This window comes from Toxorhynchites rutilus, chromosome 2 (assembly GCF_029784135.1).
Source record: "Toxorhynchites rutilus septentrionalis strain SRP chromosome 2, ASM2978413v1, whole genome shotgun sequence".
Classification (NCBI taxonomy): Eukaryota; Metazoa; Arthropoda; class Insecta; order Diptera; family Culicidae; genus Toxorhynchites; species Toxorhynchites rutilus.
In genome coordinates, this window is record NC_073745.1 from 80,707,562 (window position 1) to 80,724,646 (window position 17,085).

Here is a 17,085-nt window from a genome sequence, read left to right on the forward strand (position 1 = left end):
ACACATTCATGAGTCCACCAGCCCCCATGCCCTTAGAGAGGGGGTAAGTGTGTCGAGCCATCATAGAAACGTTTCGTGCCCCCTAAGCCTCCACATGCCAACTATTGGTTAATTTGCTTGATTAGTTCTCGAGTTATGCAGAAATTTGTGTTTCATTTGTATGGGAGCCCCTTAAGAGAGGGGGGAGGAGTATCAAACTACCATAGAAACGTTCATCGATCCCTAAACCCTCTATATGCTAAGTTTGATTCCACTTGTTCGATTAGTTCTCGAGTTGTTCAGCAATCTCTTTAGAGAGGGGAAAGGAGTGTCAAACCACCGTTAAAACATTTATTGCTCCCTTAAACCTCCACATGCCAAATTTGGTTCCGTTTGCTTGATTAGTTCTTAAATTATGCAGAAATGTCTTCAATTGTATGGCATGGCATGTATGGCATATGACTAATTTGGTTTCATTTGCTTGACTAATTCTGGAGTAATGCAGAAATTTGTGTTTCATTTGTATGGTAATATTCGCTGATTTAAAAAAAAATATTCAGGATTCAGGATATCAGAACACTGTACTTTGAACCAATATTTCCATAACGTTTCGAGAGACGTATAAAATAATTTAAAATTCATTTTCTTCAATCTTTCTTTATTTTAATAAATAATTTTCATACTTTCTACTTTTATGAACAGTTCTGAAGCGCACCGAAAGGGTGCTTTTATATATAAAGGTTGTACTCAAAAAAATGCAACACTTTCTTTTGTGTATTACCTTTCATTGCATGAGTAAAAAATGATGAAATTTTGGGTAGAATGTAATGTTTACATGTGCAAAGTTTCGTCACAATCTGTCGAGTGGTTATCGAAAAATTATTGTCGATATGAAGGGCAAACACCTGGAAAACAGAGGAAAATAGCGGATGAAAGTGTGGAAGAAAGATGGCGCAACTGTTGCACAGGATTTGATTAGTTGCGTTAAGTCCAAGGTATTTAGCCTAGGAGAGTAGGTTGAATAAACCAGCTTTCCGAAAAACATAGCTAATATGTGTCTATTCATTCCATTGGAATTTCAAAAATATCCGACTTAAAATGAATTTTTGGTGATAATTTTTGTCGGTTGCATTTTTTTCGAGAATGATCTTTAGAACATTGAATTGGCTGTGGGGGGACTCGTAGAAATAGTATTAAAAACGCCAGGTAATTTATTCAACTGTGAAAAGACTTAATTTTTCTGGGGTAGATCACGTGCCTAGACCGTTCATTAAAATTACTCCATCAATTTCCTAGGTTTTTTTGAACACGTTTTGAGTGTGTCGCTGTTCTCTTAATGACACTAGATCAGCTGGAACCTATTACTGGTGTACCTCTAACATAATTAAAAATCTTTCATCATCCATTGAACATACTGATGTATGGTGAAAGGTGGCCCCGAATCGACCCCCTAAATTGTAATGGTTCATGAGTGTTAGAAAAGGGGAAAACAGTTGAAGGCGGACGGGAATTGATCAGAAGCGTCAAATTGCACAATGCGTTCCCCCGATAGTGAGCGCCATCCGATGAGCGTCCTGTCCTGTATGAATACTGCTTTCCGAACTATTGAAATACCGCAAGTTTGACATCTTAGCGCTGCAGGAAGTGTGTTGAAGAGGATCTACAGTACGAACGTTTTGCGATGGTCATCTACCAGAGCTGCGGCAACACTAACGAGCTAGGTACAACTTTCATTTTGATGGGCAATATGCAGAAGCGTGTGATTGCTTGGCGGCCAATCAACCCAAGAATGTGCAGATTGAGGATTGAGGGCCGATTCTGATGTTGAACAGCATCATTAACGCACACAACTCTCACCTTGTAAGACCCGATGATGAGAAAGACGAATTTTACGCGCAGCTGGAACGCGAATACGAACGCTGCCCAAAACATGACATCAAGATCATCATCGGAGATTTCAATGCCCAGATCGGTAAATAGGAGGAGTTCAAACCTGTAATTGGTGTACAGCGCACAGCAGTTAACAAATGAAAACGGCCTAAAACTCATCGATTTCGCCACCTCTAACAATATGGCCGTACGCAGTACCTTCTTCCAACACAAATTCCTCCACCAATACACCTGGAGGTCACCCAATCAAACAGAATCTCAGATCGACCATGTTCTGATACACGGTCGCCATTTCTCGGACATAACTGACGTCAGAACCTATTGAGGCGCTAACATCGATTCGGACCACTACCTAGTGATGCTTAAGATGCGCCCAAAGCTCTCCGTTGTGGACAACATTCGGTACCGATGTCCGCGACGGTACAATCTTACGCGGCTGAAACAAGCAGATGTCGCCGAAAACTACGCACATCCGCTTGAAGCTGCGCAGACGGAAGTGGACCAGATTGACGAAGCTCCTCTTGAGGGCCGTTGGAGCATGATTAAAACAGTCATAAACAGCGTAACGGAGAACATCCTGGAACACGTGGAACGAAGACTACGTTACGAGTATTGTTTCGATTATGAGTGTCAGCAAATGTTACACGAGAAGAACGCTGCGCGGGAGTTAATTCTGCGTCAAGCTACCCGTCAGAACGTGGAACGATATAGACAGAAGCGGAGACAGCAAACCCAACTCTTCCGGGAAAAGAAGCGCCGCCAGGAAAGGAGGAGTGTGAAGAACTAGAACAACTGCACCGTTCTCATGAGATGCGAAAGTTCTATCGGAAACTCAATCCATCCCGAAAAGGCTTCGTTTCACGAACAGAAATGTGTCGAAATAAGGATGGGAGTATACCGACGAACGAACGCGATGTGACCGAAAGGTGGAAGCAGCACTTCGATGAACACCTGAATGGCGAACAAGTAGAGTACCAAGATGACGATGGAAGCGATAACGTTGGTGCAGTAAATAATGAAGATGTACCACCCCCAACGATAGATGAAGTTAGAAATGCTATCAAACAGCTTCAGAACAACAAATCAACTGGCAAAGATGGCATCGGAGCGGAACCTACCAAGATGGGCCTGGAAAAGTTGGTTAGTTATCTGCATCAGCTGATTGTCTGAATTTGGGAAACAGAACAACTACCGCAGGAGTGGAAAGATGGGGTTATTTGCCCTATCTTCAAGAAAGGGAACAAACTAGACTGTGAAAACTTTTGTGCAATCACCGAATGCCGCCTACAAAGTGCTTTCCCAAATCATCTTCCGTCGTATATCGTCACTGACAAGCAGATTCGTGGGAGGTTATCAGGCCGGTTTCATCGAAGGTCGGTTTACCTCTGACCAAATCTTCACCTTGCGGCAGATCCTCTAGAAATGCCGTGAGTACAGAGTCCCTACGCACCATCTATTCATCGACTTTAAAGCCGCATACGATTCAACAACACGAAAAGAACTATAGAGAATCATGTACGAAAACGATATGAAGCTGACAAGACTGGTTAAAGCTACGAAGGATGGAATACAGTGCTGTGTGCGAATATTGGGTGGATTATCTGATTCATTCGAGTCCCGCAGGGGACTTCGACAAGGTGATGATAACAGAGGCCAATAGAGGCTGCTGTTTAACATTGCGCTAGAGGGTGTTATGAGACGAGCGGCGTTCAACTTGCGTAGTACGATTTTCAATAGATCCAGTCAATTCATCTGCTTCGCTGATGACGTAGACATTGTCGGCAGAACATTTGAGACGGTAGCTGAACATTATACCAGACTTAAGTACGAAGCAGAGAGAATTGGACTCAATGCGTCTAAAACCAAATATATGCTGGCTTCCGGACCCGATTAGGTAGAAGTGTAATGATCGACGGTGATGAGTTCATTCTCTCCTTTGCCTATTGAAGATGTTGTATTATGGCCTTTCTGAAAGCCTTTCTCATCATACTCTCAAGATGTTCGAGGTCAGTTTTGCTCCACTAGACCAATCCAAAACTGACAATCTACAGGGGAACCACGAAATTGTTGATAGCGCGTACATTGGTCCCCGTGTTTGAGAATGAACACTTGAAGAAGAATGGTAAATGAGAAGAACACTTAAAAACATACAAATTATTATTATTTTTTATTCTAATCTAACAATTGAAAACCACGAATACAAAAAAAAATCGATTTCAAGAAAATAAAAATAATAATGCAGACGACGAAGAAATTTATTTTTATGTCTCGCAATGCTCTTAAAAATTCAGAAAAAAATTACGCCGTATGTAGAAAAAAGACACATACGAACGCATTTAAATAAAAATTAGAGCAGAAGTGGGTCTTAAAGTTATATTTTTTTTCAAAATTTCGAAATGCCAAAAAATATATAATTTTTTTTGTACCGCGTATTCAAATTTTTTTATCATTAGGTTTTTTGATGAAAAAATTGTTTGACGATATTTATCGATACACCTTAGTAAGATGTACTTTCAGCATTTTTTCTTATTTTTGTCTCAAAGCTATGAGAATGGCGTGAAAAAAAAACGAAAAGATGGATTTTTCACCATAGACCCATAGAAATTTTTTTTTGATAATTTTTCTTGAGGTACCGTAGTGAGATGTACATTCAGTAATTTTTTCAAATTTTTATCTCGAAGCTTTCGAGGATGACGTGAAATAAACGAAAAAGTACGTTTTCCACTATAGATCCTATGTTAAACCACATAGGGGTTCAATAAAACCGTTAAAATTTTTTATACAATATTTGCCATACAGTTGATTTAGTTTGGGGGAACTTTTTACTCCCTTACCCGGCCAGGCCCTTTGCAAACATTTAACTTTCGTCACAACCTTCTATTCCAGCTGCAGGCTGTTTAAAATAGTGACAAAACATTATTGGCTCCAAATGATAAACGAAACTGGCCAGTTTTGCAAACATTAGCACATATTTACAGATATTTCAGATTTTTATATAGTGACTCAAATCTGCAGATCTATTTTCCCTTCTTTTGAAAGTCGTAAACAAGCTTTTGGAACATTCTATTTGGATAAAATTATAGTGTCATATGAGAGTTAAAACGTTTGTTATTTGTTTTCAGAATAATGGTTTTTATTTCTCTAAAAATGGCGAATGTATGTGCTAATGTATGAAAATTGACTCAAACTGACTCTTACTGGTACTTACTGGTAAGATGTTATTCCAATAGATGGGTCCTAATTTGCTATTTTCGACTCCGATGGTTATCGTTCTAAAAAATCTAAAAGCAATGTTTAAACATGGTGGTGGTGGAGGGATAATATGAGAGTGTATGTATGATGAATTTGGTTTTCATCGATGGTGTATTGGGTCAGAATGTTTACTCGATCAACCTGAAGGAAAATATGAAGCAAAGTGTCAACAAAGTGGGATAGAATTGAGGATTCAATTTTTGCCAAGACAATGACCCTGAGCTCAAGACATATGAAGTTCGCACATGGTTACATTACAATTACTCAAATGTTATTGATATTCCTCAACAATCTTCCGACATCAATCCCAGTAAAAAACTAAGGAAGTTACCTTTCAATTTCTAAAAATAACGATTTTAAAAATCACCTTATGAAAAAATTGATAAATATACCTTCCGAACACACAAAAAAATCGTAGATAAGACTAGAGACAGCTAAAGATAGTTGCAATGAACAATGGATACCATAATAATGATGGAATTAGGAAATTGACCAACGCCTTCGAATTCGAGTAGAGATTTCAACCAGCGTACGATTATGAGTTTGAGTCAATTTTCATACATTAGCACATACATTCGCCATTTTTAGAGAAATAAAAACCATTATTCTGAAAACAAATAACAAACCTTTTAACTCTCATATGACACTATAATATTCACAAATAGAATGTTCCGAAAGCTTGTTTTCGACTTTCGAAAGAAGGGAAAAGAGATCTGCATGGTGGAGTACGATTACGGATTTGAGTCACTGTAGCATAAATTTAAGAAAAAACATCTGGCATCTCAGAATTTTATTTATTTTGCTCAGAGAGGTCAGATATTTGTTCTGCTACAGTCAGTGCATTTTCGTTGTGTATCGGGACATTCTGCCGAATTTGCAGCCATTTAATTGGGATTCAGTTTGTTCAACAAGAAACGAGAAAAAAAAATGCGAAAATGATGAAAGTCCCAACACGACTAGTGCCAAAAGAGCTCAATTTTATTTAAAATTTCATCGCAATCAACGGGTTGCTTGAACGATCAAATTCTGATCCCACGCTCATTCAACGGCGATCAGACATGGGTGCACGAGTACGATACGTGTCAACAATCATCTGCAAACGATCCGAAAAAAGCCATGTCAAAGTGGATCATAAGTGAAGGGAATGCTGACTGTTTTCTTCGACCGGTTAATCGATTGATCCATTTTGAACGAATTTTTTACCCAAAATGGCGAAATGTGATTCAACAAGCACAGTACTATCAGTACCCCGTGTGACTTTTTTGCTATTTCCGAAACTCAAATTATCGCTTCGATTGGGACCGGTTTTGACAGCATCGAAGAAATGAAAGCGAATTCGCTGCTAAACTGAAGGCAGTTCACGAATGCAGCTATAAAAAGTATTTCGATGGTTTTGGAGGAACAGTACTGCCGTTCTACTCATAGTTGCCCCATGTTCCAAAATCAGCAAAAACGCAATCAAAGTTTTATAACATGTTTGTCTATCAGAAACTTTAAGCATTTAGGTTTGTATAACTATTGTTTAATGGAATGTGAAAAGATCCCCTCACTTGTATCTACCAATTTTGGTGACGGGCTTGAAAATTCATGGTGGGACAGTTATGCCTAGAATATCAACATTGGACTATTGTACTTGTTGTTGTTTTTTGAAATACTGGGAACAAACAATAAGTTTTTCTGCGTTTTACCGTAATATTATGCATAGAAACATCGTTTCATGAAGAAGTGAGTGATCTGCAACACATTTGAAGGATATAAATATCATTGTTATTAGGCATTCGCTAACAAGGTGTATAAGTGTTCTGTTAAACTTTTTTTTATTTGTTTGAAAATTAGTTCGTTCTTCCAAACCAGAAATGAGTACATTAGCCCTGCTAAAAATGTAACAAAAAATTTTTGTAGAGGAACTGGTACAAATTCGGTACCCCATTTAGTTTTTTTGGACTTAGCTCTTGGCCAATGCTCGGAATTTCTTCATATTAAGTCAGTTTATGGAGGAATCTATTGCGGACATTTCCTCGCAAACCGATTTCAAAAATCTTGATTTGGCTCGAAGCTTTGAGCATAGAAGTGAAACAACTCAAATTCGAGTACCCGAGATGCCTGGGTATAAGTTTGGCACCCCATTTTTTATTTTGTCAAATTAAAAGAATCGTCCTGAAACCACTGAAAAATGTATTTTTTGACATTTTCATTCAAAATAGAAGTGAAGTACACTATCTTACGTAAATTAACTCAACTTTGACGAAAAAGCATGCAATTTTACAAAACAAAGAGGAACAAAAAAACGATTTTTTCAAGACATTCGCACTCACATTCATCATACTCTATTCTTAAGCCTATCTTATATCTAATATGTATTTACATTTCACCTTATTCTATTGTTGGTAAGAAGGGATTTGATTTCTCGCGAAGGAAAAGGAAAAGGAGAATATAAGGATATAAGGACAATCACACACGAAGATCGATAACTTTTAAGAAGACATATATTTGGGACATGTAATCAAGGTCTAACCGAGCCAACACATCTCTCACCGGCACATTGGACTGCTTTCCTCCAGCCCGCAGGGAGTTTTCTAAATTCGATCTGGCGACAAGATACAACTCGCACGACCAAACAACGTGTTCGATGTCGTGATAACCTTGGCCACAAGCACAGATATTGCCATCGGCAAGATTAAAACGAAAGGGTAGCGCGTCTAACGAACAGTGATTGGAGATGAGTCGAGAGAAGGTGCGAATAAAGTCCCGACTCAAGTCCAGACTTTTGAACCATGGTTTGAGGCTAACCTTAGGGATAATCGAGTGAAGCCACCGACCCAATTCATCTTCGTTCCACTTACGTTGCCAGTTAGCGATGGTATTTTTACGGACTAAAGAATAAAATTCATTGAAGGTGATTTGACGCTGATAAATATCGCCTTCAATTGCACCTACCTTTGCCAATGAGTCAGCCCTCTCATTACCCGGAATTGAGCAATGTGAAGGGACCCAGACAAAGGTAATGACATAACAGCGTCTGGTTAAAGCACTCAAAATTTCTCGTATTCTCTCAAGGAAATACGGCGAGTGCTTTTCCGGCCTCACTGAACGGATAGCTTCGACAGAGCTAAGACTATCCGTTACAATGTAGTAGTGTTCAACAGGTCGTGAGGCGACGCTGTCCAGCGCCCAGTATATCGCTGCCAATTCAGCAATATATACTGAGCAAGGATACTGAAGACTGTGTGAGGTGCTAAAAAACGTTGAACACTCCAAATCCTCATTCATAGAGGACCCATCAGTAAAGTACATATTATCACAATTGATACGCCCAACCTTTGCATTGAAGATCGTAGGAACTATCCCCGATAGAAGATAATCTGGAATTTCATGGATTTTCTCCTTCATGAACAGATCAAAATGTACAGAGGAATTGATGTAGTCAGGAAAACAAACACGGTTGGGAGTATACGAAGAAGGATCAACCTGCATGGAGATGAATTCATGATATGAGCTCATGAATCCTGAATGAAAATTTAGCTCGATAAGCTGCTCAAAATTTCCGATCACCAATGGGTTCATAACCTTACACCGGATGAGGAACCGAAGAGATAATAAATTGAAGCGACCTTTTAGTGGGAGTACGCCTGCCAAAACCTCGAGACTCGTGGTATGCGTTGAGGGCATACATCCCAACGCAATACGGAGACAAAGATACTGAATTCGCTCGAGTTTAATGAGGTGTGTTTTGGCAGCTGATTGAAAACAGAAACTGCCATACTCCATCACTGAGAGAATAGTTGTTCGATACAACATTATAAGATCTTCAGGATGGGCTCCCCACCAGGTGCCGGTAATTGTACGGAGAAAGTTTATTCTTTGTTGGCATTTTTTCCTCAGATACCTAATATGGCCCTACAAGTACATTTGGAGTCGAACCATACCCCAAGATACTTGAATGACATAGCATGAGTGATCGGTTTACCTAAAAGTTGAAGCTTTGGTTTGGCTGGTCTATGCTTCCTAGAAAAAACCACCATCTCTGTTTTCTCCGTGGAGAATTCGATCCCTAGCCCAATGGCCCAGGTTGAAAAATTGTTCAAAGTATCTTGTAAGGGTTCTTGCAGGTCGGATTCTTTTGATCCTACGACAGACACTACTCCATCATCCGCAAGTTGTCTTATGCTGCAATTTTGTGTAAGGCAATTGTCGCTTACATAGAAGTTGTACAAAAGGGGGCTTAAACAGGAGCCCTGAGGGAGGCCCATGTAAGAGACCCAACTCACCGTCGAATCTCCGTGAGAAAAATTCAAATGTTTCTCACAAAGCAAGTTATATAACATATTATTCAATAGAGGCGGTAGACCCCGAGAGTGTAATTTGTCTGACAAAACCTCTATTGAAACAGAATCAAAGGCCCCCTTTATGTCCAAGAATACTGAAGCCATTTGTTTTTTTTTTGGCGTAAGCCATTTGAATTTCTGAAAAAAACAACGCAAGACAATCATTCGTCCCCTTGCCCCTGCGGAACCCATATTGTATATCTGAGAGTAGGCCATTCGTTTCAAACCAACGATCAAGGCGAAACAAGATCATTTTCTCCAACAATTTCCATATACAAGACAGCATTGCTATTGGGCGGTACGAATTGAAGTCGGACGCGGGTTTTCCGGGTTTTGGAATAGCTATAACTCGTACTTGTCTCCAGTCATCTGGAACAATATTATGCTCCAGAAACCGATTGAATAAATTCAACAAGCGATGTTTCCAACATCAGGGAGGTTTTTCAGCAGGTTGAACTTAATTCGATCCGATCCTGGAGCAGAATTGTTACAAGAAAGGAGAGCAAGAGAGAACTCTACCATCGAAAACTTGGAATCAAGATCGCACCTATCTTGTGGTATATCTCGAACAATTTTTTGCACAGGAGCGGAATCGGGACAAACCTTCCGTGCAAAATTAAAAATCCATCGATGTTTCGAGCCACTTTCCATAATTTTTTCATTGACGTTTCCCGTGACAAACCTCCCACGAAAGTTCGCCAATAAGCACGTTTTTTCCCTTTGATCAAGTTTTTAAATTGATTTTCAAGGTCCAAATACGTTTGAAAATTCTCAATGGTTCCACGTTTTCGAAAAGCTTTAAATGCGTTCGATTTATCCTGATAAAGTTTGGAACATTGGCTATCCCACCATGGATTGGGGGGCCTTCGACGAATAGTGGAGCCTGGGATGGTTTCGTTTGAGCTCGAACCGCGCTGTCATAGATCAAACGAGAAATGAAGTTATACTCCTCCAATGGAGGCAAACCATCTCTGGAATTGATGGCTAGAGCAATCGCGTCCGCATATTTTTTCCAGTCAACGTGTTTAGTGAGGTCATATGCCATGTTTATAGATTCAGAAGAATTCGACCCAATGGTGATGGAATTTTTGATTGGCAAGTGGTCACTACCGTTGGGGTCCTCGATTACATTCCACTTGCAATCTAACGATAGTGAATTCGAGCAAAGCGAGAGGTCAAGAGCACTTGGGTTAGCAGGAGGTTTAGGTACACGTGTTGTTTCCCCAGTATTCAAAACGGTCATATTGAAGCTGTTACAAAGGTCATATATCAACAATGAATGATTGTCGTCGTACTGTTCCCCCCAGGCAGTTCCGTGAGAGTTGAAGTCTCCCAAGATCAATCGTGGCTCAGGAAGGAGTGAGCACATGTCAACAAGTTGCTTGCGGCTAACCGCAGCTCTCGGAGGCCAATACAAGCTGACAATACAGAGGTCTTTGCCTCTGATGTTTGCATGACAAGCAACAGCTTCGATCCCTCCAATAGGTGGAAGTTCAATTCTAAAAAATGGGTGGCACTTATTAATCCCCAATAGTACCCCTCCGTATCTGTCATCGCGGTCCAAGCGTATTATATTAAAATCGTGGAAAGAGAGATCATTTTGAGCGAATTCGTTGAAGAACATCAATTTCTTGATCCAAATCAGCTTTGATATTTAAAATCGGCTCACTATTCGATTTTTAATGATTTTTCAAAAGACGCACGCAAATTTTCGAGATTTCAAAAACAACAAAACTTGATTTTTTTTTTAAAAACACAGATATTTTGGGTTTTTGGCATCTGACGTTTGTTACTACATTACTAGAACACTTTTTTTATTCACCGCCAGAGCTCATTACCGCCGGATATTCGGGTAGGTACCAAATTACCCACGGGGTACTGAATTTGTACCAGTTCCTCTACTTGAACTGATTTATTTATTATGGATCTACACAAAATACATGATGGTACAGTTATGCCTAGAATATCAACAAGGGACAATTGAGCTTGATGTTGTTTTTTTAAAAGCTGGGAACAAACTATATCTTTTTTTGTTTTTTCGGAAGATTAGGCATAAAAACATCGTTTAATGAAGGAAAGTGAAAGTTGTCAATCAACTCCATCAACCAAGGTTGAAACAAGTGGGTCGACACCCTGTTGTTGGGAGGGGTCTTTGAAGTCAAACTGTTGCGTGTTCCGCCTATTATGCAAATGTGAGTTTAATCTTAAAGTCCTCAATTGAATGATCTACTAATTGGCTCTGTCAAGGTGATTCGGAGTAATTTTAAGGCCAGAGGCCATTAATCCCTAAACGACCAGCCATTCTAAAACAAAGAATTGTTAGAAAAATGATTGCTCAGTTCAAAGTTGTCGGGCAACGTATTTTTTCAAGATAAATAAAGAGCTAGGTGTTTCTCAATAAAAAAAAAACGGCAAGGACAGAGAGTACTGCACTCAAACAAAGCGTGTTTGCTCAGGGTACTCCATTTGAAACACATTCCATTATGAACAAATGAACTTTTCCAGCGATAGGTCTGTATCTCGCAAGCAGCAGAACAATATACCGCCGGTCAAGTGGAGAAGGTTTTGCTCCACAGCCACTCCTCCTAATGAAATATTCCATTTACTGTCGTCTCTCCCAACCGAAAAACGATCCATCGAGCAGAGAGAGAGAGAGAGAGAGAGGGAGAGGCATGCATGTATCATCCGCTATGCACGTGGTTGCAATTACATTGTACCCAAACAAAAGCGGTGCGTAAACAAACGGGACTGCCGCTGAATGATTTACTAGCATGGTGGGCGAGCAGGCTTACCTATACTTTGCCGTCGAGATATGATTGTTGCAGTACTTTTGTCGCTGGCTCTGGTTCAGCAGTATCACCCGCTTATCGGAGTCGTCCAACGTCACTCCGGAGGTGGTGGCATCATCGTCATCTGCAATGAGTGGTTGTAAAGAGACAAAAAAAAGAAACTAATTAGTTACGCTATAAACGTAATAAGGCATTTATTACTGTTAAGCATTCTGTGTAGATCTGTTTAACCTAGTTTCATAACGCGTTATAACTTCTGCAAATACCAGAGGAAGGCTCAATCTGCATATTTCAAAGTTGATCGAAACCTAAGCATGAGTGGAACATTCAGGGAATCTACCTTGATTGCCATATAAATCGATGACAAATGATTGTGGGTTCTGCTAGATTCATCAAAGGATTGAAATTTAATATTTAATTACGCTTATCATCAATGGAAGGTCGACCTGTATTCTGAGTATTGATTTGAAGAGGATCTTCAAGTATTTGATGCGGAGTCTATTACAGGTCGGACTCGATTATCCGGAGTATTGATTTTTTCTCACTCCGGATAACCGAATCCTCTGGATAATCGAGTCAAAAAAAAATCATTCTCTCGGTAAACATAATATAATTATATTTTTTTATCCCATTTCTTTATTTCTGGCTCATTAGCATATTAGCTGTAATAAAGCCGAATTTTAATCGGGTACATGTCACATGTTTATCATATCTATATATAGAACATTACACACAGTTGCCATTTTTCGACGTAAGAGAATTCCTTCTATACCATATGGTACATTACACAGTAGCCATTTAGGCGTATTCTTTCTGTCGTTCCATTATCCAGTTAGACCACCAGACAGTGGAGACATCTGATATGATATCATTATTGTGTTATTCACAGCAAAACAGCCCGATGTTTTTCTTGTCGCAAAGTAGAGCTGGCATATGGATAGAGAGAGGCCAGGACTCCAACGCTGAATCGATCTCCATCGCTGATGATTGTTGCGTGGACGTATTTATTCTGTAACAACACAAAGATGGTCAATGAGGGCCCTGAGTTTTGAACTCACGATCGATCGCTTACTAAGCGAACGCGCAACCAATGTGGCTACGAAGACCCCCTATAATATAATTATGATTTGCACTTATTTATTAAAAGGTTTTATCTAGGTTGACCCGTTTGTATGTTTGTGACTTCGGCACTTCGTAACTTTGTCTGTAGCGCTGTACCACATTAATAGAAATTTAACCCCCTTCCTGTTGACCGATTGATCTGAAATTTAGAACACATCTTTACCTCTGATGTCATTATAAAACTGCGTATTTCATGATCTTGAAAATCCAAGATGGTGTCCGCTACAAAATGACGGATTATGTACATATGTTCTCAAAATCCCATCAACATGGGTTTTCCCAAAACCCCGTCAATATGGGTATCGAATGAAAGGACTTGACCAGTAGAACACAATTATTTATGGAAAATGTAAATCAAAGATGGCGACCGCTACAAAATGGCGGATTACATATTTTCTCAGAACCGCTTCAATGTCGGTATCAAATGAAAGGGCTTGACTAGTAGAACACATTTATTTATGAAAAATGTAAATCCAAGATGGCACCCGCTACAAAATGGCGGATTACACATTTTCTCAGAACCCCATAAATATGTATATCAAATGATAGGGATTGACTAGTACAATACAGTTATTTATGAAAAATGCAAATCTAAATCGACTGCCACCACAAAATGGCACCATATATTTATTTTTTCAAACCCTCATCAATATGTGTATCAAAAGAAAGTTCTCTAATAGCAGATTATGAAATATCCAATTTCAAGATGGCCGTAGTCCCCAAACAACTAATTACGTTTTTAAATGATTTCATTCAGCTGTTTGTATGTATGTTTGTAGGGTTGTCCCACATTAATAGAAAATTAACTCTGTTCCTGTTGACTGATTGATCTGAAATTTGGAAGACACCTTTAATTCTACTGTTATTGTAAAACTCTGTACTCCATGATCTTGAAAAATTCAATTTGGCCGTCGTTAAAAAATGGCTGAATGACTTGACTTGGGTAACTTGGGTCACCGCCACCAAATTGTCGGCTATGTGTTTTTTGGTGCAATCCCTTCAATGTCGTCATCAAATGAAACGATTTGACTAATAGAACACAGTACATCATGAAATTATTCCGAAGAAAATTAGCTAAGAAATAAACGTTGGATTTCCATTATCCACAGTTAGTTGTTTAATCATATACCCCACGAATTTATTTTCGTCTCATCATTGCCCTAGATTAATGAAGGAACGGATGTGATAACTACTAACTGCTACTTGTCTAATTATTTTCTATTAAATTATCTGTATCATTAGTATACTTCTCTACATTAAAGCCATTCAAAAAATATTTTTTTTAAATTCTTTGGAATATTTTTGTGATGTACTGTATTTTATTAGTCAAATCATTTCATTTGATTCCAATATTGAGGGGATTGCAAAAAAAATACAAAGTCAAAAGTTTTGAGGCGGCGACCTTTTCGAGTTTATGTTGTTCATAGTGTAGTGTATTCTCCAAGTCAAGCCATTCAGTCATTTTTAGTGACGGTCAAATTTAATTTTTCAATATCATGGAATACGCAGTGTTATTATGACAGGTTGAGGTTCTTTGTTTTTAAGAGGCTTTAAACTTTGCAGTTCATTCGCCTCTAATATTAGGCTGTCAAAAAAGTCCTGCGGTTTTTTTTTTTGAATTTTCATTTGTTCATAAAATTAATTACAATCATCTGTTTAAGTCAAATATGCGCCGTTTTGTTCGATGACTTGTTCCCAACGAGATGCCAACTTCATAATACCCCTGTTATAGAAGCTCGCTTCCTTATTGGCAAAAAACTCGGATAGCCAATTTTCACAGGCCTCTTTTGTGGCAAACTTCTGACTACCTAGCTCGTTCGCCATGGGCAAAAACAGGTGGTAGTCACTTGGTGCAAGGTCCGGACTATACGGCGGATACAAAAGAACCTCCCATCCGAGCTCCCGGAGCTTCTGGCGCGTCACCAAAGAAGTGTGTGGCCTGGCGTTGTCCTGATGGAAGACAATGCGGCCTCTGTTTATCAAAGATGGCCTCTTCTTCATGAGTGCTACCTTCAAGTGGTCCAGTTGTTGGCAGTACAGGTCCGAATTGAGCGTTTGGCCATAGGGAAGCAGCTCATAATAGATTATTCCTTGACAATCCCACCAAACACACAGCAGAACCTTCCTGGCCGTTAATGAGGGCTTGGCCACCGTCTAAGCCGCTTCAGCGGGCTTCGACCACGACCGTTTGCGCTTCACGTTGTCGTAAGTGACCCACTTTTCATCGCCAGTCACCATCCGCTTCAGAAACGAGTCGATTTTGTTGCGATTCAGCAGCGATTCACATGCGTCGATACGGTCAAAGATGTTTTTTTGCGTCAACGTGTGTGGCATACATACCCATACATTGAGCTTCTTTGTGAATCCAAGCTTCTTCAAATGGTTAATAACGGTTTGATGACTTATCCCCAGCTCTTGGCCGATGCTACGGCTGCTACTATGCCGGTCTTTCTCGGCTAATTCAGCGATTTTGTCGCAATTTTCGACGACAGGCCTTCCGGAGCGTGGCGCATCTTCGACGATCTCTACACCAGAACGAAAACGTTGAAACCATCGTTGTGCGGTGGAAATGGAAACTGTATCGGGTCCATAAACTGCACAAATTTTATTGGCAGCTTGAGATGCATTTTTGCCTTTGTCATAGTAGTACTGTAAAATATGTCGGATTTTCTCTTTATTTTGCTCCATATTTGCGACACTATAACTCACGAACGACTTAACCAAACAAAACACTGTCAAGGACTATATTATAGCGCGCAAAAATACCTTTCCAACAAGCTATAGTATGACTCGATACAATGAATACAACTATAACTACGCGCTTACAACGACACCTCGCGGAAATACCGCAGGACTTTTTTGACAGCCTAATATTATGACAGTATAATTAAAGGTATGTTTGAAATTTCAGATCAATCAGTCAACAGGAACGGGGTCAATTTTCTATTAATCTGGGACAACCCTACAAACACTCAAACATACATACAAACAGGGCAAGCTGAATGGAACCATTAAAAAGTAATTGTTTATTTGGGAACTGCGGCCATCTTGGATTTGGATTTTTCATGATCTACTGTGTTCTACCAGACGAGCACTTTCATTTGATACCCATATTGATGGGGCCTTGAAAAAAAATGGCGCCATTTTGGATTTGCATTTTTTATAAATAACTGTGTTCTACTAGTCAAGCCCTTTTTTTTCTTTCTTTATTAAAGAGATTTTCATCCAAAAGCTGGTTCATCTCTATCAAGCTCTTACATTTGATACCCATATACAGTTGTGTTCAAAATAATAGCAGCACCTAATGTCTTTTCATATATTTTATCATTTCACGCATACATACCCTCGATGTTGTCAACTAACCATATGAATATACGAAGGTAGTATTTCTTGTTTAAAACTCATAATGTTTATAACCAGAATATTTAGTTCACTGTATATACTTTTGGTTGCGTCCTTTTCGCGCGGTTCAAAATAATAGCAGTGAAGTACGATTTCAATGAAAGCATGCTTTCGTTCGAAGATTCCGTCAAGTTTTGTCGTTTCGAGGATCGGTAAGTGTTTATATGCTTATATAATTGTAAAATATGCACAAGATTACATGTATGTTTTGTTTGTATTGCAGAAAATGGGTCACGGTAAACATTGTTCTGAGGAGCGGCGCAATTTAATCAGAACTTTAATAAATCAAGGACAAACCTACAGACAAGTACAGGAGCTAGTTGGTT

General features: G+C 39.3%; 1 protein-coding gene across 17 annotated transcripts in view; it reads right to left on the bottom strand.

Annotated features, from left to right (window-relative positions):
* LOC129768389 (probable phospholipid-transporting ATPase IA) overlaps window positions 1-17,085 on the bottom strand; it is a 250,423-nt gene that overhangs the window by 86,041 nt on the left and 147,297 nt on the right. For all 17 annotated transcript variants that reach the window (XR_008741670.1, XR_008741669.1, XM_055770015.1 and 14 more), the window contains one exon: window positions 12,239-12,359. Coding sequence is in view for 15 of the 17 variants with exons in the window: in XM_055770015.1 (XP_055625990.1) it covers window positions 12,239-12,359 (121 nt within the window). In the remaining 2 variants the exon portion in view is untranslated. The remainder of the gene's footprint in view (window positions 1-12,238; window positions 12,360-17,085) is intronic.